Source organism: Molothrus ater, chromosome 15, assembly GCF_012460135.2.
Source record: "Molothrus ater isolate BHLD 08-10-18 breed brown headed cowbird chromosome 15, BPBGC_Mater_1.1, whole genome shotgun sequence".
Lineage (NCBI taxonomy): Eukaryota > Metazoa > Chordata > Aves > Passeriformes > Icteridae > Molothrus > Molothrus ater.
The window spans coordinates 18,487,204-18,510,511 of NC_050492.2; the positions used below are offsets into that span (position 1 = coordinate 18,487,204).

General features: G+C 43.1%; 2 protein-coding genes across 2 annotated transcripts in view; both read left to right on the top strand.

The window, feature by feature from the left end:
• Nucleotides 1–4,647: 4,647 nt before the first annotated feature.
• On the top strand, nucleotides 4,648–16,972 carry LOC118692021 (C-terminal-binding protein 2). The gene is made up of 9 exons (XM_036391589.1): nucleotides 4,648–4,813; nucleotides 5,374–5,528; nucleotides 5,619–5,763; nucleotides 8,210–8,416; nucleotides 9,027–9,241; nucleotides 10,038–10,168; nucleotides 10,331–10,458; nucleotides 10,993–11,113; nucleotides 12,156–16,972. The coding sequence occupies exons 1-9, from the start codon at nucleotides 4,648–4,650 to the stop codon at nucleotides 12,325–12,327; spliced, it is 1,440 nt and encodes a 479-aa protein (XP_036247482.1). The 3' UTR covers nucleotides 12,328–16,972.
• A 773-nt stretch (nucleotides 16,973–17,745) lies between these two features.
• The window catches only part of KDM3B (lysine demethylase 3B), a 47,980-nt gene continuing 42,417 nt past the window's right edge, over nucleotides 17,746–23,308 (top strand). The window contains exons 1-2 of the mRNA XM_036391499.2: nucleotides 17,746–17,978; nucleotides 21,490–21,657. Of these exons, the coding sequence (XP_036247392.1) occupies nucleotides 17,808–17,978; nucleotides 21,490–21,657 (339 nt within the window). The 5' untranslated portion in view covers nucleotides 17,746–17,807. The remainder of the gene's footprint in view (nucleotides 17,979–21,489; nucleotides 21,658–23,308) is intronic.

Here is a 23,308-nt window from a genome sequence, read left to right on the forward strand (position 1 = left end):
AACCAAATAAAAACCTCCTCCATTTCCTAGCATGAGTGCTAGTGCCCTAAACAGCTCTGGCTGCTCATTGCCAAAGAAGGTTCAGGGCTTTGACATCCATAGCAGCTACCCATAGTTTTGTGTTTCAGTCCCTGGGACACTTGGCCACTTCTGGCTCAGACAGTTTTACTCTTTGTTCCTATGAGAAAAGAATTCAAAACTGCCCTTGTATTCTACCCTCAGTGTGGGTCACAGCAGGAAGGTCAGAGACATTTGGGTGTCTGTCTGATTAAGTACAGTCATACAGCTCAATGGGTAGACTATATCTTTGGTGAGAATAATTGTAAGTCATTCTACAGGAAAAGGGAACTAAGAAATTTATGATGCTAAAAATTCAGGATGAGCAATGGACATGCTGAACAACATAGCTTCAGTCCAGAAGGACTTTGAGAAATGAAAGAACCGAGTTAACAGATGCCTTATGATGTTTAGGAAGGACCATCCCATTCTGAAACAGGGCACAGCAACCCCATGCATCTTTCCTCACTGAGGACTGAGTGGATGAGAAGCAGTCCTGCTGGAAGGACCTAGAAGTTGCCATGGATACCAGTAAGATGTGATTGTGAATAAAACAACCCACACACCACACTGTATTAGGAAGAACATGGCCAGAGAGTGAAAGAAGTTATTAATGTCTGCTTAGCAGTGGAGTGGCCACACCTGGATTGCTGTGTGCAGTTTCCTGCCCCTGAAGTTCAAGGGGGATGAGGAGGAGCAAGAGAGGGTCCAGTGGAGGGCTACGAAGATGGTAGCACATGACCTACAAATTGATTATCAGACCTGGGCTTCTTTGAGAGACCATCTACTACCACCCTACAGCTATTTAAAGGTGAGCTGCAAAGGTGATAAACCCAAATGGCAGGTGATACAAGAAATTATGATGGCCATAAATTTCATCTTGGGTTGTTCAGGCTGAGTGATATGAAAAACTTTTTCACTAAGACGTTGGTGCAGTGCTAGAACAGGTTATCTAAAAGAGTCTGTACTGACTAGTACAAAGATGTTGGATCAAAAACTCTCTAAGTCCCTTTTCACCAACTAGTTAAGGCAATGGTTAGTGTGCACATGCTTGGATGACAGAAGCAATTTAAGGCATGAGCAGCTCAGAAGAAAAATTATTTGTAAAAAAGGAAAGCAAAAATACTTTTTTAAGAGAAGAAAGGAGGAGTACCTTATAACAGCGCTGCTCTACTACCTTAAGTCTAAATTTTTTCAGAGGCAAGAACGTAGACAAAATAAATAGTTTTAATAGTGCATTACACTATATTTTGATCCAAAGACATTTAAGTGATGCACTGTGAGCCCATTTTTCTGATCCAGATATATCCATGATGCATCTCTCCTTGTCTCAAGTGAAGCTTAATTAGCTGTAGGACAGTGGATCTGGCAGAGGCAAGACAGACCCAGGACTTAGGGGTCATAGCTGTTCAATGTAGTCAGAAAAATAACGTCATGGTTTTGGAAGGGTATTTCTCAATTTAGTTCTCCCACTAAAACTTTGCTGCTTGCTCCCCTGCCTTCCTTCAATTGGAAGACCAAAAGGCAAATATCACGGGTGGAGATAAGAAACGGGAATGAGATAAGGAATAGTAACAGCAACAATATTAATAACGAAAGGTATAAGACAAAGAAATTATTTGCACAGAAAGTCCAACAATACTCACTGGCTCTTCCCAACCATGCTTTCCCCCACCAGAAGGAACCCCTTCTCCTCAGAAGTGAGAGTTCCTTTCTCTGCCCCCAGCAATGATTTGAGGTGGTATCAAATAATATTAGGGTATTGGCCATGCCCACTTTCACTGATCTCTGCCAAAACCAGAACAGGAACCAAATCAAAGATTTTACTTTCATGTAGGCTTGGAAGGTACTTAAACAGGTATTAAAGCAATCAAGTTAATGAACATGGATTAGATTATTTCCCCTTGTTTCAGCAGCAGTCCTGCAGCTGCTTTCCACAGTGAAATGGACTGGACTTCTATTCATCCAAGCCATGAGACAGAAGACTCAAAGTTTCATTAGGCCACAAAGATCAGTGATGCCACTCTGCTGACACCTTCACTGCCTTTCAGTGCTGTGGAACACAGAACACGAACCAGTAGGTTCTTATTTTAATCACTCCTGTAGGTTCTTATTTTAATCACTCCTGTATATTATCTCCTCTTTGCTTGTGAGAGAGATGGGCACATGGCAGGGCAGCAGCACAGGGCCTGTTTACTTTACATCTTATCAGCAGCATTATCTGCTTTAGAGACTACCAGGAAAGACTGAGGTACAAGCTGCTCCTACTGAGTCAACAGTATGCCCAGGCAGCCAGGAGGGCCAACCATGTCCTGGGGTGCATCAAGCAAAACATTGCCAGCCAGTCAAGGGAGGTGATTGTCCTCCTTTACTCTGCACTGGTGCAACCCCACCTTGAGTATTGTGTGCAGTTTTGGGCACCACAATATTAAGACATTAAGCTACTAGAGACCATCCAAAGGAGGCCACGAGGGTACAGAAGGGTCTGGAGGGGAAGCTTATGAGGTACAGCTCAGGTCACTTGGTTTGTTCAACCAGGAGGAGACTGAGGGGAGACCTCATTGCAGTCTTCAACATTCTTATGAGGGGAAGCAGAGGGGCAGGTGCCAATCACTTCACTCTCGTGACCAGTGACAGGATTCGAAGAAAAGGCATGGAGCTGAGTCGTGGAGCTTTGGGTTGGGTATCAGGGAAAGGTTTTTCACCCAAAGAGCAGTTGAGCACTGGAACAGGCTCCTCAGAACAGTGGTCACAGCGCCAAGCACCTGAGTTCAAGAAGTGTTTGAACATTGTTCGCAGGCACATCATGGGACCCTTGGCACGTCCTGTGCAGGGCCAGAAGTCGGACTTGATGATTGTGATGGGTCTCTTCCAACTAAGCAAATGCTATTATTCTATGATTCTGATACATAGCAGGACTTTGGACCACTGCACAGAGTAGCTGTATCCAGATAGATGAGGCTTTCTTTACTAATTTTGCCCCTGGCAACAGGGTTTCTAGGATTTCCAATTTCTTTGTCTGTCCTCAGGAAAATCCTCTCTTGCCTCCTATTCCTTCTGTTTTTTTAAAGCATCCAACAAAGTACTTGCCTGAAGAGCTATCAGCAAGAGTGTTGACAGTTGAGGAGGATACCTGAATGCACTCAGGGAGATTTTAACTGAGGTTTTTTATACAGACATGAAGGTCAGCCAGCATAAATGTAAAGGGAGACTCTCTGGGCCATAGGCAATTGTGCTCCAGAAGACTAGGGCTGCTTCGGTAATGTGTTAGAAGGCTTGCCTCTGAGGTTTGGCATGCAAACCAAATGGGTAAAACTACCCAGTTTTTTTAGTAGCCACATATAGCACAGACACTGAATTAATTCTTGACAAACTGTTGGAAACAAGTAGTAGTCTCACAGATTGCCACAAACATCTTACATGCGCCAGATTATTTTTTAATTACAGGCAAATTAATGAATTCATATTCCTTAGCCTATCCTCTTGTCTCTTTCCACACAGGTGGGGTTTTGCCTCTTCCAGGTTCCTGGTATCAGAGCCACTCTTCATGGTTTTGTCACTATTTCAACCAGTTCATGAAATAACCCGAGATATTTAAGGGTCATCTAACCAAGTGGGCCTTGAAACACATTTTTCTAAGCACTCTATCTTTGCCAAACATACTTACCTTGCTATTATTAAACTGCTTGAGTGAGTGTCAGCGCAGGCAGCCAGCAGTCAGGAGAGCCACAAACCCATGGCTAAACCCCAAAGAGTAATTTATTTCCCTTCTTTTGCTAACTGGGGAATTCCCACAGCAAACCCTTAGCAGAGGCACACAAGGGGAGACATAGGTGCCATTAAACTGGAGTCATGCCAGAGGATCACTGGAGTGTTCACATCTGTTTAGTAAGGATTATTTCCAGCTTCGGGTTTACAATCCTCCTCTGCAGACAGTCATCTATTTTTAACCCATTTGTACCGACACATAGTCGCCAGCTGGCAGTTCCAATTGTCACGTTGCTTTTTGTCCACCGAACTCCAACACAGAGCACACAGATTTGTTAAAACATACCATGGCTTATCTGAATAGAATGTGGGAGGTATTTCAGAAAAGGACCGTGTGAAAGTATATCAACCGTATGAACTTCACATCAGGTACCAGGAACATTTGTGTAATAAATAGCTTTAATTTGTTCCTCAATAAACCGCACAGAACTTGCTTAGTAACGTCCTTGTCATGATTTATGTAGTGGATTCTCAGGATGAGCGGGTATTGCAGCGCTGATCCGCTCCCAGAAGCACGAGACAAGTGCAGGAGACCCGGCTGCAATAGTGGCAAAACAGAAGCAGAGCCGATTTGAATGACTCCCTATTTGTCTCATGCACAGAGAGCTTTCTAGGAAGACCTGCAGCTACATCCCAGGATCCACCTCCCAGCTTTTTGTAAGCACCCTCCTGGTCCACTCCCTGCAGCCCCAGCCGGCCCGAAGCCGGCTCTGACCCGGGAGTACCGAGCGAGCCCGGCCCGGCCCGGCCCGGCCCCACTCCCTTCGCACGCCCACAGTCCGCGGACCGGAAGCGGAAGCGCGCAGCGCCTCGGTGGCGGCGATGCCGCTCGCGTGGGCCCAGTCGCGTCTTTCCGGTTCCGCCGGAGCGGCGCGGGCGGCGAGTGACGGGTCCCGGGTCCTTCCGCGGCGCCGAGGGCGGCGCGGCCCCGCCCGGCCCATGGACCGGCACAAAGTGAAGCGGCAGCGTCTGGACCGGATCTGTGAAGGTGAGGCGGGGCGGGCGCCTCTCGGCAGCAGCGGGCGGCGGGCAGCGGCACCTGCCCCCCCCGGGGACCCGCTGCGCGCCTGTGGGGCTGAGCGTCCGCCTGGCCGGCGGCGAGCAGGGCCCCGCCGCACGCGGAGGCGCTGCCTACGGCCTTCTGGGAAGGGCCGGATGCTGTTGACTGTCGGAGGTTCTGTGGACGTACAAGTTCTGCTCACTTAAGGGGGAAATATTATCTGGGCATGCTGGGATGGAGGGAGGGCCGGTCACTGGGGAGGAGGTATGAAGCGACTTTGTCACTTGTTTCAGGAGCCAGGAGTAACACGGCATGCTGCTGAGCAGATCACCTCTCATATATTATTATTGATAATGCATGTTTTATTTTCCTTCATCTAAGTGGTGGTTGTGCTTTTTTTCTCAGCGTCTTTTCCCTGTGTTTTGTATTCATGTCTTTTGCTTTGCCTAATCTGTTCCTAAATGCTATTAGCAACTTGTTGGACTAGCAGATGAGGGTTCTAGAATTCTTGTCTGTTATGTAATCACTCCTGCTGACTTTCTTAATAGGCATACGGCCTCCTATTGTGAATGGCCCAATGCCAGCACGGCCACTGGTTGCACTCCTGGATGGACGAGATTGCACTGTGGAGATGCCCATCTTGAAGGATGTTGCTACAGTGGCATTTTGTGATGCTCAGTCAACTCAGGAAATCCATGAAAAGGTGGGCAAGAAGATGTGCAAGATTCAGAAGTAGAACTTTGCCTCTTAGGTAACCAAACCAGATATTGATTTGGACTGGTTTTTGTTATAGGTGCTGAATGAGGCAGTAGGAGCTCTGATGTATCACACCATTACCCTTTCTCGTCAGGATCTGGAGAAATTCAAAGCCCTCAGGGTCATTGTGCGTATTGGCAGTGGCTATGACAATGTTGACATCAAATCCGCTGCAGAATTAGGTATGATGACACTGTTAGGTGTCTGTTGTGATCAGAACTGAATGTGAAATTGAACACTGCACATCTTTTTGTGCTTTGTGAGTTGAGTGCATTTAAAAACTTCTATGTACAAAGATTTGGAGCTGCTCAGTATCAGGTATCTTTAGGAAGCTGACCAATAATAGAGGGGCTGCTAGGTGGCTTAAAAGAAAGATTCTCAGTTTTCAGATTGCTCTGCTATTGATGTTGATGTCTTTGTTGTTGTTTGGGATTCAGGAATCTGAATATGGTGTCTAGCTAACTTTTGGTGAGATGACTTTGGTCTTTTTGTGACCCCTGAGCAAACTGTTGTCTGAAAAAAGCTGCTTGCAAATGCTGATGCAGGATAAACTCATTGTAAATACTTCGTGAGTTTTCTTCTTAATTTTGCATATGCAAATAGGTTCTGATACAAAACTTTATTAGTTATCCCTTTAGAATCCTAGGCACGTGAAAAGTGTCTGGATCAGGTGATGAGATGATGTTATTTACTAGACAGATGGTAGTGAGACTTCTGGACCTTTTAGTCTCATAGGTGAGATGTATCACTCAAGTATCCTTCCCCTTCTTTTTTAAGTCTTACAGGTGTAAGGGATTCTAAAGCTTCCTTAATGTAATGCAGGTCTTGTTATGGTTAAATCAAATACAGGTATTAGTATATAAAATTGAAATAGGCAAGCATTGCAATTTTCAGATCTGTAAAAACAGGTGAATTTCTAATAAATGAAGAGTGTGTATTGGGCTAGTGCTTGAATTAGGTCAAAAGAACCTTTTCATTTGGATGATTCAAAGGAATAGTCTCAAGAGTTCCTGTCAAGGTCCTTGGCTTTCATCCAGCCATATTTGTGCTGAATTTGGAACCTAACCTAATCTTAATGCTTCTCTACTTAGGTCACCATCCATGTCTTTGATTCATTCAGATTCAAAGGTTTCCCTCTTCCTCCACTGCACACTCATTAATCCAAGGTGAAATGAGTCAAAATTCCTTCACCATCAGACGTTGCTTGCCACTTTTGCTGTGGAGTGACAGTGTGATGACCCTTACATGTGGCCAGATTTGCTTTTTAATAGGCAATTAATGGTTATTTTCATGCTTAGCCTGACCTTTTTATTCATTCAGAGGTAAGATACTGTTCCTTGTGTGTTCTGAATCTTCAGACCAAAGGGCTGTTGTCTGTGTTTGTGGTTTATTACATTTAGGTATAATACTGTATGTTAAAACAATCTGTGTCTGACTGTGTAACAGATGAATGCATGGGGCTTGACTAGAGTTGAATGAGATGGCAACCAGTGAGATTAAGAGAAACTGTTTTTTTCTATTAGCCCTACTCATGTCCTCTGAGTTGTCTGTGTGGCATTATGGCAAAATTGGAAATAGTTTGATAGAGAAAAACAGTCGGATATCTGGGGTTGTCTGTGGCCATTGCTCTCCTAGTTCTCATGGGAAAGCATGGTCTGAGTTTAGCCTCTGACTAGGCTTATGAAACAATGATGCCTTCAACCATTGCCTAGATTTTGTTTCCAGTTTTTAGCTAGGTGGTGGACTTTTGAGGTAGAAGAGTTGCCTTGGTTTGTCAAGTGACTAGGGTTATATTTGGGAATAGACCATTTTTCCATCTAATTATTTTTATTTCTTCGCTGCTTTGTCAAACGAAGGATAGCAGTAATGAAATTGTATGTTTCCAGCCTCCCCCCTCCTATTTTTTTTTCATAGATTGCCCAGAACTTCAACCAGATTTTGATACAGAGTTCCATCTTTCCCTTTTGTGATAGTAATTTATGCTTCTAGGACTTCAATTCTGTTTGCATTACTAATTTACTTGATAGTTGTAGCCATGGGTTTTATGGTCCTTGTGTTTGTATGTTATTCTAGAGTGGGAGTGGTACGTGTTGTTATTTTTAAGCTTAACTTCAAGTGGATTTAGAGAAGCTCCTGGGACTTCTGTCTTCATTTACTGAGTTAGTTACTTATTGTTGCTCCTGGGGAGGCTGACGCTTGCAGTGAGCATCTGGACCATGAGGCATGAGGAGCTCAGCCATTTGTCTCAATTCTTCTACAGAATGCCTGTTAATTTGTCAGGAGTATCTGTGGAAGGAGTGCATCTTTTTGAATGCAGGTCTTCTAAAACAGTTAGTTGCTTGTATCACTTGTATGGCCCAGTTTTCTCATTTCAGCTTGTTTGTTTTTCTGCTGTGTGTTAATCAAATACGTATTTATAAGGAAGGAATGGTATTTCCTGGGGGAAATCCTGGGGACTGAAAAGATGGCTGATCATCTGTGTTGTTGTAGAATGAGGTTCTGAAATGAATCCTGTGTTTCTTGAGTTCTGGAGTACTCAATTATCTTTCGGCATTTGTGCTTAAAGTGCTTTATGTTGGTTTAGGATTGTGATGCTAAAAATCTTATATGACCTCTATGGCTTTGCAGGCATTGCTGTTTGCAACATCCCTTCCTCTTCAGTAGAGGAGACTGCTGACTCTACCCTCTGCCACATCTTGAACCTCTATCGCCGTGTTACTTGGCTACATCAGGCTCTGCGGGAAGGGAATCGAGCCTCAAGCGTAGAACAGATTCGAGAGGTAGCTGGAGGTGCTGTGCGTATCCGTGGGGAGACTTTGGGCATCATTGGACTCGGTAAGTGATGGGAATTGTTAGACTGAAAAGAGAACTGTGAACGTTTTTGGGAGGCTAAGAGTCACATACTGAGAAAAGTGATAATTCTACAATTGTTCTTTGTGAAACACACTGACTCCTAAGGAATGCTAGTGCCCTATTCTGGATATCTTCAAGAGCTGGGTATATGTCCGGGGATTGGTTACTCTTTTTTTGATTCCAGATGGTTAGAAGAATTGGAACATTTATACAGCTCTTCTCAGTGACTGTTTCCCTCTGTGCTAAGTACTGTATCAGTAGCAAAACTGCCTGAAAGGTGGCTACCAATTCCTTCTCCAAGTTCTTGTAGCCAGATTATTATCTCTGTCTCAGAGTCTAGAGTTGGTTTGAAAACAGAACGGCTTCTTGACTACTCTCTGGCTATTGCATGGGGAAGAACTAGAATTAGCTACATAGGAGCAGCACTGAATAGCCTCCTCTGGATCCCTATGGCAATCCTAGGGGTTTCCAGGGCTGCAGTACCTTGGGCCCTGGTAGTAAACTTCAGTGTACGCTCCCAGTCTACCCCAGTATCTTGTCTTTAAAGTTTGTTTTACCTTTCCTTGATGATTGTGGGTTTTCTTTTGTGAAGGCCGAGTTGGACAGGCAGTGGCTCTGCGAGCCAAGTCCTTTGGCTTCAACGTGATTTTCTATGATCCCTATCTGCCGGATGGAGTGGAGCGATCCTTGGGTTTACAACGAGTAGGAACCCTGCAGGATCTACTAATGCACAGCGATTGCATCACATTGCACTGCAGCCTGAATGAACATAACCATCACCTCATCAATGACTTCACTATTAAACAGGTGCAGCAGGAGCTTGATTTCCCCCACAGAGCACTGTGGAAATGAATGCAAACCAAAACTGCTGCTTTCACAGAGGCTGAGAGCGTGTGAATCCTGCTGCCTCTGTTGTGTGCCTCCTGCTGCCTTTGGAGGCTTGGGAGCGTGTGGATCTGGGTGCCTGTGCTTTGTGCTGTATAGAATTTTATGTTAAGAGAAGAATAGGATTGGCTCTTCTTGCAAAGTAGTTTCCTTTATAAAGAATATTTTAGGTGATTCCATAATTTCAAATTATCTTTAAAATAATTTACTGCACTGGTTAGAGATAGATGTGGCATGGCTGGGACTGTGTACATTGTTTTACACAGTGCTGCCAAAGCCTCTCTGCCCAAGCCCACTGCGAAGCCAGTCTCAGGCTAAGCAGTCTATGAATGCTTTCCAGTGCTATTATGAGAGACATTTGGACATTGTAGTCCAGTTTTGTGTAGCTGGATACTTGAGTCATGGTTCCTGTCCTCTTTTTTTTTTTTTTTTTTTTTTTTTAATATGTCGTAGGATGAATATGGAGTGCAGAACTTGAGAGTTCCACTTTTGCCCTTGTTGTCTTATGGTTTTGTTTGTTGATTTTTAGAGCAAATTTCTCAAGCATTGCTTGCAGGCATTTCCCCTGTGGAAGCTTTGCAGTGAAAGCACTCCTAGTTCCTCCAGACCTCATCTAGTCACTGCAGACTCCTGCTCATTTCCAGTAGATTTCCCAAGATTCACTTAGCTTCCATGAAAAGTCTCATTCTCAATGCATGTACTATTTTTCTTCTTTCAGATGCGTCAGGGCTGCTTCTTAGTGAACACAGCCCGGGGAGGGCTGGTAGATGAGAAAGCCTTAGCACAAGCCTTGAAAGAGGGGAGAATCAGAGGAACAGCATTGGATGTGCATGAGTCTGAGCCTTTCAGGTAATGTTGTACCTGCATGCCTGCTGCTATCTGCTGGTTCACCTAAACTGGATGGTTCTTTTGACGGTTTGGTGGGTTTGGGGTTTTTTTGTGGTTTTTGTTGTTATTTGGCTTACAGATGGGGTTATCACTTCTGGAAAAAAACCTTCTTCTTCCCCCCAGTTTTGCTCAGGGGCCGTTAAAAGATGCACCCAATGTTATCTGCACCCCTCACACTGCTTGGTACAGTGAACAGGCTTCCATTGAATCCAGAGAAGATGCAGCTAAAGAGATCCGTAGAGCTATTACAGGTAATGAAGAAGATTTGCAGCTGCTGCTGAATTTTGTTAGTTCACTGCAAGGATTATGCTGATTGTTCTGAAAACTTAGACTCATTAAGTGTTTTCTGGGACTGGAGTGTAAGTTGATAATTGTATCTTTGGCTTCTGAGAATTCTTGTACCTAGTGCCAGAGTGGCTCTTTCCCTGGAAAAGCCTTTTTACCCACATCTTCCAAATCCTTTGCAATAATTCCTTTGACAGTTTTACTGTATGTTTTTTTCCTTGAGTAGTACATGTTGTCTCTTGAAAAAGGTGAGACTTGGCAGTTGCAGTTTGTGGCAATAATTTTTACCTGATCACAGAAGTGGGAGGAAAAGATCAGTTTCTTGCCATCCCCAGACACCAGAGGATTAGAGGAGAGTCTCCCATATCCAGTGTGTCCTGTGGAAGTGGATGAAAAGATTTTGCGCTTTTCCTTTCTACTTTCCTTTGTAAATGCTGCAGGGAACAAGTCTCTCCTACCTGTTTTCTGGTTTTTTTTTGTCATTCTTGGTGCCCTTGCAGGTCATATACCTGACGCTTTGAGAAACTGTGTTAATAAGGAGTACTTGCTGTTAGCAGCTCAGTGGTCCAATATTGATCCTGCAACTGTCCACCCAGAACTCAACGGAGCTGCAGCTTACAGGTGAGATACATAGGTTTTCCAAGCATATCTTCCTTCTGAAGTAGGCCAGGGCGTTTGAGAACTGCTTGTACCTGCAAACAGGTATGTCTCTGTTCCTGTACACTCTATATGAGTTCTTTCCCCAAACTTAACAGCAGCACTTCTAAAGGTGTATGAGTATTTAACATGTACTTGGTCATATTGAGTTCCAGCTGCATATTGGTCAGTATTTCCAAATCCTTGGAAGACATGCCCAAGAGATACCTTAATATAAGAAAGCCTGCTGAATTTCTAAAAAAGGTCTGCAGCTCTACATTAGAAGTTGTGCATAGCATTAGGCCTATATAAAAACAAAGCACAGTTCTTACATGTAGCCCAGATACGGACTATTACTGAGTCACTGTTCCAGTGGATTTGTTCAGTAGTCTGAACAGAGTGCATTTGAGTTTATCTGTTACAAACCTGTAAAGTGATTGTGGACAGCTTGCTTCCCTTCTGTCTCCCATCTGCAAAGGTAGGAAATATATTTTCCTTCCTTCTATGAGAGATCTAGAGAAGTTGAGATGTATAGGAGAGGGCATAGGGAAGCAGAATGGAAGTGATGGAAGAATAGTTAATTAGCAATTCATGACTGTCACTCTCCAATTCTTCATCTTGCATCTAGCTGTTTTATTAGTTCAGCCTCTTACTTTTTCTGTCTTGGAGCCCAGTGAAGGATAACTGCAGCTTACACCCTTCCTGCTGATGGGGAGGGAATTCCTAGGCCTCCAGGTGCCTTCATAGAGTGCCTCACAATATTTTCAACTGGAGATAAATTTTGTATCTGTTTTCAAATGCTTAGTATGTGACCTCAAACTGTCTGGGTCTGTCTGCAAACAGGTGTCATTTGGCATTAGGATACCACTGCTACTCCTCAGTTCTGGAGACTTTTCCTGTGTTCTATCTCAGAGTGTTTCTGTTAGAAAGAGGGATTTGTTTTCAGCACGTCTGAGGGCATGGCTCCTTTTCCTTTGAATAACTCTATTGGACAAGCTTGTAATTTCTATGTTTTTGTTGGTTTTAGGTTTCCTCCAGGAGTAGTGGGAGTAGCCAACCCTGGGCTACCAGAACCACCAGTAGTGGAAGGGATTGTAGCTCATGGGATCCCTCCCGTTTCTCACTCTGCACCACGTACTCCTTCCCCAGGAGAGACAAGCAAACTGGATGCAGACAGAGAGATTCCTGCTGACCAATAGCAGCGTGTTTCTCTCCTCTCCTTTGGCAGCAGAAAAAGTAGGAGGACATCTCCTCCTAGGACCTTTTTAACACCCTACAGACACTGTTTCCTGTTCACATGGGACAGGAGAATGCATTTCCTTGCCGACAGACTTTAGCTCTTGCCTTTATTTTGTAACCTTTTAGTTATAATTTCTTGATGAATCTTTCTCCTTCTCTGGGGCATGGCAGCAGTGACCTTGCCTCCCATTGGCTTAATGAATCAGTTCTCCCATGTATCTGCTTCAGTTGTCTGTGACAGGGAACTGTCTTTGTGTGCTTGAAAATGGAAGTGAAGCCACCTGATCAGGGATGGTCCTTGGTGGTTCAAACTTAAGTGCACACTTTTCAGTTGTGACTTGTAGCTTAAATTTAATTTGGCTGAACCTCTTTTAAGTGTAGCCATGGGGAATATTAGAAAAAAATATTAGTGAATTGGAGAAGTTGTGATTATTGTCTTTATTATGCCCTTGATAAAAGGCAGCCAGGCTAAGCTCTCTGTGTTACTTTGCTTGTTTTAATTAACGTTTCCTGTGAGAACAGGCATAGCGCAGGCACTGTTAATTCTTGACCATACACAGTTTTCTCTATGCAGTTCTAGGCCTGAAGTTAAAAGTAGCACTGTCAAAGCCAGCCTTTTAAATAGTTTGGAAGGGATTAAAATGTATTTTGGTGGCAACCATGTTTGTGAGGCTTCAGAATTTTTCACCCTGGAGTCTATAACTTGGAGAAGGTAAGAAAATGCTGAAATAGGAAAAGCAAGCACTGAGAGACAGCAAGTAGCAATAATGTGCAGCTGCAGTTGCTGGTTCTTCACACAAAGTACCTCGTAGTCTATGGCAGTGTTTATCCACAAGGGATCCATCACACTAGAATTCTAAGCTTTAAGATACAGATTTTTTTTTTCTTTTTGCATAATTGCATCAGCTAGAAGTAACATCCCACTTGTCTGTACTGGTAGAGAAGGCAGCTTTTAACAGTCAGGATAAAGTTTACCACCCAGAAGGTGGCTAACCACTGGAATAGACTCCCCAAGGAGGCTAGCACAGCACCAAGCCTATCTGAGTTCAAAAAGTGTTTGGACAATGCTTGTGGGTACATTGGATTCTTGGGGTGTCTTGTGCAAGGCCAGGAGATGAACTCCATGATCCTGATGGCTCCCTTCCAACTCAGCATAGTCTATAATTTTGTGATATACTGCATCTCTATAGCAGGGCAGGGCAGCAGGGCAACACAAGACAGCAGTTTGTTTTACATGAATAGGCTTTGTGATACTAAAAGGGGAATTAATACTTGCAGTTTTTCACCTGAAGCCAAGACAGGATTGTTGCTGGCAAGTCTTCTTCATTTCACAAATGACTGAATATCAATCGCTTCTTTAAGGGGTGTGGAGTCTTCAGCAAAGAGGTTCCACAGGAGAATATTTTTCTTTAATTTCATATCTTCCTTTAATTTCATCTTGTTACACTTCAGTTATAGTCTTTCCACGCGCAAGATGTAACAATATCTGATTGATTTGTTTATGTTGTTTGGATATATTAAAGTAGGTGCTGTATGGGAGGCATACCCTATGTGTGGGTTTCTTTGCCTCCCTTGATTATTCTCTGTTGTGTGTCTGTGACTGGAAGCTGAACAGATGAGAACAGACTGGTAAAAGAACTTGAAGTATGGACAAAATCTTCTGTTTAGGCTGTTTAGTTTAGGAAGGTAAGGAAAGCTTTCAGAATAACCAAGTTCTCAGATTTTTTTTCTGGTTTAAATTTTTTTCCAATACTGCCTTCTCTATAGTGGCTTACTACTAATACAGTGATTCATTCCTTTCTCCTCCCCTTCTCCACTCCTCTCAGAAATTCAAGAAAGGAAAATAGTCAAGAAGTAAACTTCAGGTGTTTTCTTAAAATTTTACACTTGAGCTGTTTAGTATTACTGAGATAATACTAGTTTTCTAGTGCTGAGTGTCTTTTTTTGATAAGGTATTTGTCTCAGTGAAGATTCTTGGCTTCTATGTTTTTGTGGATGATTCTGATTCTACTTCAAATTCATATACCTCCTTGGCTGCTCAGGTCTAGCAGATCAGACTGAGACTGGTGGTAGGCATGAGTTACAGGAGAACTTTTTCTGAACAAAAGCCTGGAGCTCAGAAGCCCATTGATTGCAGGTGTACCTAAAATACTCAGCACTCTCCTGAATTCTCTAATCTCTAGGAAATGAAGATTTCACAAGCTGCTGGCTCAGAAAGATCTTCTGACAGGCAGGTGTGGAAAAGTTTTCAGAGAGCTCATCTTCTATTACCACATTAGGGAAGCAGTCTGTCAATAACTACTCTTTATTTGCTGCTGAAAATTCCTGCCCTGCTTAGGGGTTCAGGACTGAGACTATTTTGTGGTAAGGGGCTTCTAGTTACGAGCTTTGAGGATCAGAGTACATTGACCTTGTCTTTTCTAGAGCACAATGCAAGATAGATTTATTTTTTTAGAAGAGGCAATTTATTTTTTTTTCTTTGTTACTGCAGGTATCTCTATAGACAGTCAAATAACTGAGCAGAGAAAGAGTAGAAAAATTTCATTTGGGGGAAACATGAGTTTCTCAGTTCATATTTTTGGTGGCTAGATACACTAGTGATTAGTAAACATAGGAATTAAATGATTGATGATGTAAGAAATATTTCCAGTTATGGGTACCAAGGAGTTGAACCTGACAGCATTGATAGTGGCTCTGTTCTATCCAACACAATGTACACTTGTTATTGGATATGATGGTAATTTTCCTCTTGGTTAAAGCCACAGCAGAAAATGTTGAGGTAAAAATGAACAGAACCCTCGTCTTGTCCTCAAAGAAGGACTCTCTTTGCATTTATAGGATTACTCTGCTTGTGTGCTGTTTGTACCTCTGCTGACAGCCTGAACCTATTATCACCAGACAAAGGCTGTTCTGAATGGATAGCTCAAAGAAAAATTTACTGGTACTAAAGCATCCTGAGGTCTTCTTTCCCCGAGTGCCAAGTACTTTGTCAGCACTCTTTGTTTTGTGATACACTGAACTTGCAGCTCCCCCTTCCAAGCTTAGTGCAGTATACAGAAATGGAGTGACTTTTTTTTAATGCCTTCTTTCAGAACTAGTGCAGAGCTTTAATCCCAAAGAACAGGAGTCTCCCAGGGTGAGGCAGGCGTTCCCTAGCCGCACTAATCTGCTTACAGGAGGTGCTCACACTATCCCAAGGTACATTCTGTTTGTCAGGGTCACTGCTGCTGACCAGCTTTTTTTATAGAGGACTCAGAGTTTCAGAAATATATTTTTGTAGACAATGATTAAACTGTGAAACATTGAAATAAAGCATGTAAACAAAAATTTACAGCACTGTCCTCTGTACAGATGTTTTCCTCACTTCAGTTCTCTCCTGGCTCATTAGAAAATGTTTGATTACTGATCTTGGATATATTTTAATAAAGTTCTCCAAAGAACATGGCTGCTGTCTATGGAAGGGGTAGCCTTAGATAGAGTATTGAAAAGGAGGGTTGAAAACCTGTACGGGTGAGTGTCCGCATCTCAAATTATTTAAATTCCACAAAATCGGTCCCTGGATCAGCCACTCTGGAAAGTTACTTTCTTTGTATGCTGTAGCGTTGACCATCACTCAAGGCTGTGCAGGTGGCAGTCTGGAGAAGAAGCCATGTTCAGTGCCTAAGGGACACCTTTGGATGTAGGGTGCTGGTTACTTACCTGATTTCTCACAAGCTGAAATTGTGATACCTGTTTTGCAGCCATTTAAGTATGTAGTTTAGCAGCAGTAGCTGTCTTTACCCTTTCACAGTAAAATAGTATTGGAAAGTAACACACAGCTTATGAAACTAATTTTTCTAACTTGTAGTAGAGGTTGGTGCAACAGAATTAGCATAGAAAAGTTGTTAGGTATTTTTAAAATTGAATTTAATTCATGTTTTATGACCTATGCTGTCTGGGTCAATTATTAATGACACTTAGGAAACCCCTAGTACTGGTGAATTTTATCACTGTTGGCCCACCTGGTGCTGTATGCCATTGGAATATCCAGCACCATGCTTGGGAGATGGGAAATGCTGGTCTGCTTTATCAAAGCAATGGGAGTCTGAACTGCTGGAATGGGAAGGGGCATAGGAGCACTTGGAAACTTTCACAGGGTGGTACTATTTGTGGTGCACAGCTGATAATATTACTGTTTCAGTAAAGAAACTGAAGGAACACATGAGGACAAAGACTGGTCTTTAAAGAATGTAGCGCTGATCTTGGATTTACCATGGCACTCACTTAGATGTAAGACATAATGGCTCTGCTACCATTCAGTAATGTTTCATGAAAGTACTGTACTTAAAAAGAAAAACAGGGGAGGGGAGTTAGTAAATCTAATGGTGTGTAGTAAATCAAAACTGAGAGATGCTGTACAGCACAGGAGGAGAGCACGGAGTGCTAGTGCCACTGATACTTTGAAGTTTTGTGTAGTTGTTCAATTGGTATTGGGCATTGCCTTACCCATGTTCCAGTCAGTACATTGCATCCCTTTAACTAGAAAGTAACAAAGAGGAAATGTCATCTGCTTAAAACAACTGGGCACAATCATTTGAATAAATGGAAGTGAAAGCAAGCAAGTTGTCTTTGCTGTTGCTAATTCAGTGTCAAATGGGACTCTGCCAGAGTGAAGAAACAATACGTGCAAAAGAGCAACCTACTTTCACAAGAGTATCCTTGTGCTGGTATGGAGTATAGCATCTGCTCCTAATTACAGTTTCTAGCACTGCTACTGTGCCTTTACTGCAAAAGCAGAAACAGATATAAAACCACATATCATTTTTCTAACTATAGGATGCATAAGTATTTTGTGGTTCATGTTGAAAAGGGGCAGGTTTAGGACATTGAGCTGTGCTACATGATAACTGTTCAGATTTATGAGCTAATCATGACAGCTGAATTCATTCATCTACTGATTTTGTATCTTAATTACTTCCTAAATGCACCTGCTTTCCAAAATCTGCCTCGCTGGAAAGTGAAGCACCCCGCCCTGTGCGGTGCTGCCGGTCCTCTGGGGCCGGCAGCAGTTCCTCGTGCTATCTGTGGGATCCTGCCTGAGACGCGGGTAGTGGTTCTCCTATGTGTTTACATCAAAATTTAGGTTAAAACTCCTTCATTTCTGCGATAGTTCCAGGTTTTGAATTTGGCGGTCGTGTGGGATTCTGCCTAGGCAAGCCCTACGCCCGCCGACCGGCCCTCCCGCTCCGCAACGAGGCCCGTCCCTCCCGACGGCCCCTCGGACCGCCCGGGTCCCGCCCGTCCCGCGCGGGGCCTTGTGGGGCCGGGTCGATCGCGCAGTGCACGCCGGGACGGCGGCGGGCGGCGCTCGGGCCCAGCGCGGGGCAGGAGCCTCTCGGTGCCTCGGGCGGCGGCTGCGGCCGGAGCGCTCGGGCGGTGGCGGCGGCTCTGCCCGGCGGGGATGGCGGACGCGGCGGCCTCTCCCGTGGGAAAGCGGCTTCTGCTGCTGCTGGCGGCGGGGCCGGGCGAAGGCGAGACGGCGGGGTCGGAGCCGGGGCCTGCGCTGCCCGCACGGGCCTGGCGGAGCGGCACCGTGAGGGCCATGAGCGGAGCGGTGCCCCAGGACCTGGCGGTGAGGCCCGGGGCGGGAGTGGGGTGCACAGTACCGTGGACGGGGCCGCGGGTCGAGCCTCCCGCGAGGGCCGCGGACGGGCCGGGCTAGACTGGGGGCGGGCGGGGTGCTGCGGCCGAACTGTGCCGGCGGCCCGAGCCCTCCTGCAGCGCCGGGCCCGCCGGACGCGCTCGGGGGCTGGAAGCGGCGGGTCCAGCCTGCGACGAGCGCAGCGGCGGAGCGACTGGGCAGATATATGAGGGGTCCGGTACCGCCGGTGCGGTGGTTGGAAGTAACATAGGTGTAAAACAAATACGTCTGGGACATTTCTGGTGCTGATGGATATGTATGTATATAACCTCAAAGCGTTGTTTTGGGGTTTTTTAGGTTGTTTCGTTTTGTTTTTCCGCCGGGAAGATGTTAAGTATTCTCGATTACTGTGAATTATATATGAAAATACATATTGAGGGCTGACTTTTGAGTCAGGCTCATCCATTTGATTTTTTCTCAGGTTTTGTATTTAGTTGTAGGAATTTGGGCTTCATGTAATGTATTTAAGCACTCTAGCATTTGTCTGGTTTATTTCTAGTATAGCTCAGTGAAACGTTTGGGTGGAGATCCTAAAAAGAGCTCTTGAAGTGTATTGGTGGAGTGTCTCTTTGCATGTGTCAATTCTGCAGGCACTTGTTTTAAGTGCTGGCATGCTTTGGAGGGCTGTGTCTGATTTAGTGTCCCATGGTAGTAGGAATGAGGTTCTGTGTTTGTGAAGAGTTTTAGTTCTCTTTATGATCATTTTTTTAAAAATTAGTAGTTACCATAAGTTCTTTGGCCTTGTTTGCAGAGTTCTAAATTTGAGCTGTTACCTTGACATCTGTCCTCTAGTGATACTGCTTTCTTGTCCTTGTTCTAGAACTTCACCTATGGCTGTCAGTAGAAAGCAGTGTGCTAGGTTTGGCTCTGCAAATCGGGTGGGCCTGGCACCCTATGTCTGCAGTTGAGAGCTGCGGTTGTGTACTCTAGCTGCTTCTAACTTGTTCAAGGAGGAGGAAGGAAAAGCCCATGCATAAAGCATTTCTTCAAAAGGGAAATGTGTCAGGTGTTTGAAACTATCTGAATTGTGAAAGTGTGTCGGGGCTAAGATCCAGCTGAAGAGCTGCTCTTGTAGCAGACTGCATTGGACATGTGTGTCATCAGTAGTCTTGCATTTTCATCGGTGTGTGAATTCATTACCTTCATTCAGCACTGCAGTTCTCTCCCCAGCTCCTTTCATCAGTAGCCTTCCACTTAATACTGTTTCAGGGGTGTAGCTGTCTCTAAACAGCGTATTCTCAAAAATCTATGCAAGAACTGTAAAATGTGAAACATGTAAAATAGTCGAGGCAGAATTTAGAGTAATGTGGGACATTTCAGTGTTTTCATGGACTCTTCCATGCATAATGAATGCTGCTGTGACAATGGCAATGATATGCTATTGGAAAAGAGTTCTCTTTAAAGTAATTCTGTCAGAAGTGATGAGCTGGCAGGCACCAAGCAGTCAACCACTGTTTAGGAAATACTCTTCTAAGGTAACAATGTGGACTAGGTGTGATAAAGGCTAGGAAAAATTTATTTTCTACTCTTTGGTCTACATAAGTCTGTCCTTTCTCATAGTATCCTGCAAGGATGGTATCAATTGCTAGCCTGTAGTCTCATGTTGGGCTTATAGAAGTACAAAAGTGCAGTTGAATATCTCCACCTTTCTAGGGCAGAAATCTTGGGAATAGAAAGAAATAGAAAACTTAAAAGTATGGGTTTCGTTGTTGGTTTTTGTTTTTTTTTCCTGGTAGAGGAAAGCCTCTGAAAGATCTTTGGGTTTTTTCCCCTGTAAAATTTTGGTTACAGAGAGTAGCTCGTAGACCTTCTTACTTTGCTATAATGTGGAGTAACCTAATTGTGGTTAGTCCTCAAAAAAAAACATGTAAAGGTCAGTCATAGTTGTCGTCCCATATTCAGAGCATCTAGAAGAAATTCTGAGGAAAAATTATGCTGCCATTAGAAAACAGCTTTGCCTCTTCTAAATGGAAACAGGTATTACCCTCCTTCTCAAAATGATTACTAGAACAGGATCATTAAAGACCTGTTGAGCTTTATCTCAGTCTATTCCTAATATTGTAAAAGTGTGTGCTAATGGGAAAATAACTCAATGTGTCACATGAAGGACAGTACTGCTTTTCTTATGTGGAATAGAAGTATGAGAGATCATTGTTTTAATTGATAGGCAAGCTCTACAATACCATAAAAGTTAGGAGGCCTGGGACACAAAGTGTTGGCAAAATAGCACAAATGTAGTATTAAGAAAGCTATAGACCCACTGAAAATGGAAAGATGTTCAGTCTAATTTCCACTATATTGCTGAAAATTGTTTAATTGGTGGAAGGATATCTTGGAAGGTCTGACACTGTTTCTCAGCAGGGCAGCTTAAGCAGTAATGGAGTTCAAGAATTGATCAAGAGAGTTACTTCATATTCTTCCCTTGGGGTTTGAGCTTTTGAGTCTGGGGGGAGGAATGGGGTAGAGGAGTTAAGTGGTCTCTAGTACTTCTTTTAATACAGTGTATTGGTAAAGCAGAAAGTCGTTTGTCTCTGGTTAGCCTTGTTGCTTCCCAGTGATGGTTACAAAACCCTGTTTTGATATCCAGCTTAAGGTGTTCCTTAACCGATTAGTAATTTTTTGCTGTTCATCTGACATATTTGATTATATTTGGCAAGTGTGTAAGTTCTGTTGGTGAGAGATTGGAATGTGACTTTTCTAACAGATTATAGCTTCAGTTGTTAGGACATGGAATGAGATTTGAGACCTTAGCATTCTTGCCATGTAATTTCAAATTATTTTAACAGTTGTCCTTTGTGATAGGAAAGAAAAAAGAGAATGATAGAATAGTGATTTAGATTTGCAGTGTGTATAGTGTCGTTTATATTATTACACTTGTAAATAAGGTTATTAAAAATCTAGCAAGTAGGTAATTCTGGGTAATCTCATGCCATCCAAAATATTTGCATTTGTTCAGGGAGTTTACTAACATACAAGACAAGACAAAGCTTCCGATTTAGAATGGGTTTTGCAAACACAAACCTTGCAGGCTGAAGAATTTAGTTCTGTGAATGTCAGTTAACCATACTGATACAGGCTGTCTACTGAAGTGCCAAGTAAGAGTGTTGAGATTCTCTAAAAAATCCTGCTGTGAAAGAGGCTTGCATTGGGTCATCATCTGTATTTTGGGATCAATTTTCATGTCTTTAATTTTGTGTAGGAAAACACAGCATTTGGAGCCAGTGATGTATGTTTGGGCTTAAATAGTTTTTCATAGGTTAGTGATTGTTAATTTGATTCCTGTAGCTATGTAGATGTATTCTCAGTAATAACATTGCAATACTTAGCCTGATTTTTCTTACTAAAAGTGCGATCTCGTCTTCCATAAGGATTGTAGGAATCTTATTTTCTATAGTGTCTGAAATGAGATTTTTTTTTTTTTTTTTTTTTTTTTGAAAATCAGATCTTTGTGGAATTCGATGGCTGTAACTGGAAACAACATGCGTGGGTGAAAGTCCATGCTGAAGAAGTTATAGTGTTGCTGCTGGAAGGATCATTGGTTTGGGCACCTCGAAATGATCCCGTTATGCTTCAGGGGACTAGAATCTCACAGGCGCAGTGGCCTGCGCTGGTGAGTATTTGACCAGAAGCCCTTAGATCCTCCGAGATTTTCATCACCTCCACTGTGAAGTTCAATGCGTGGATATTGTAGAGGGCACCATTTTGTAGGTTCAAAAATTGCTTGGGGCATGGACTTTTACTAATACGAGTTCCTTAACTGGTACTTAATAGTGCCTTTGGGAAGGCATTGGAGAGGCAGTATGCTTCCAGTTCGTACCCCGGAACTTGCTATGACATATTGTACAGAAAAGTGATATTTACTATTTAAAGTTAGTCTCTGAAGAAACGTGTTATATATCTGAAAATATTATTTTTCCCTATTTTAAAACCTTGTGTATGTCAGGGTTTTCTGCATTGTGAGAATAAGCCTTTTGGTCTTACGAAGGACTTTCCAGAGCTCTGTATGGTAAAGGCTGTTGCATCAATTGAATAGGCATACCAGAAGGCAATCTTCAGGAAGAGAATGCATGCTGTGCCTGATATATAAACCATAAATTGGCCACTCCTAATCTAAAAAATCTATTTCTGTTTTGTTGTCAGCATTAACTAACATGACGTGCAAAATTTTCTCATGTTTCTTGATGTGGTTAACCATATTGCTATTTACATAGCAGTTGCATGTCATGACACTTAAAAACAAAGCCAGTTTATTTTAGCTAGCATATCTGAATATACCCATTCTGCAAACATCTTGATGAGTAGTATATAGTGAAGAGCATTCCTTATATATTTCTTCTCTTAGTGACTTCTGAAGAGGAACGATCATTATATGTGGGAATCCTTACCTCATTTTTATGCTGTTTAATTTTTATTATTTGCCCCTTTTGTTTCTTTTGTCCTCCCACCAGGCCTTGGACTGCTTGGTATCCTACTCTCTGCTTTTTAATACGTTTTGTACATGGATACATTGAAACATTTTTTCCTGTCAAGGATCATGTGCCTTGGTAGAATTTGAATTTAGTGTTTTGAATGGGCACTCAGGCTCAAAGCACTAAGTTCATCACTGCATCTTTCTCTGAAGATTTCTTTTATTGCGTTTGGTTTAAGGCAGAAGAAGACCAGGCCTTTACAGCAGTGACTCTGTAGAGAGTGTTTTTTCCATAGGTGAAGTTTTCCTGTTGGTGTATTTCCAGCTTGTCTCCAAAAATGAACTCCAGTTAGTTTCATCTGGGAAACTGTTTTTACACAGGATCAGCGTCTTTCAGTTGATTTCCAAATTGGTCAAAATCTGAGTGATTCGGGGGTGTTACCGTAGTCTGCATGCTGACTGTGTAATTCCAGACTATTTCCACTACAACTCAAGCTTTATCTGTAGGCTTGCTGAAAAAATGTTTCCATCCTCTGTACTCTGGACAGCCACGTGAGCATTGGAGCTTTCTCTAGGTACTACAGGCCTACTCAGATAACTGCATGGGAATGCAGATTGGAGTTAGTCAAAGCACCAGAGTACATACTTGCAATGGGAAACCAACTGCTTAGCATTACAAAGGGAATGGTATGTTTCAGGAGTGTGGGGGATGGTGGGTTTTGGTTCTTTTTTTGTTTGTTTGTTTAAGATATATCACTTATGAATGTGTTTTCATTCTTCATTGTCTCTTTTTTGTAATCCTGTTTGCTTTCAGGAGAGAGTTTTGCATAAACTGAGTGACTAAATTTTTATA

What these genes read in the sequence shown, in the direction of transcription:
- LOC118692021 (XM_036391589.1), top strand. Translation starts at nt 4,648, where the DNA reads ATGCCGCTCGCGTGGGCCCAGTCGCGTCTTTCCGGTTCCGCCGGAGCG. An exon ending in CAAATCCGCTGCAGAATTAG is followed by an intron (nt 5,764 to 8,209) that starts GTATGATGACAC and finishes ATGGCTTTGCAG; the next exon opens with GCATTGCTGTTTGCAACATC. An exon ending in TTTGGGCATCATTGGACTCG is followed by an intron (nt 8,417 to 9,026) that starts GTAAGTGATGGG and finishes TCTTTTGTGAAG; the next exon opens with GCCGAGTTGGACAGGCAGTG.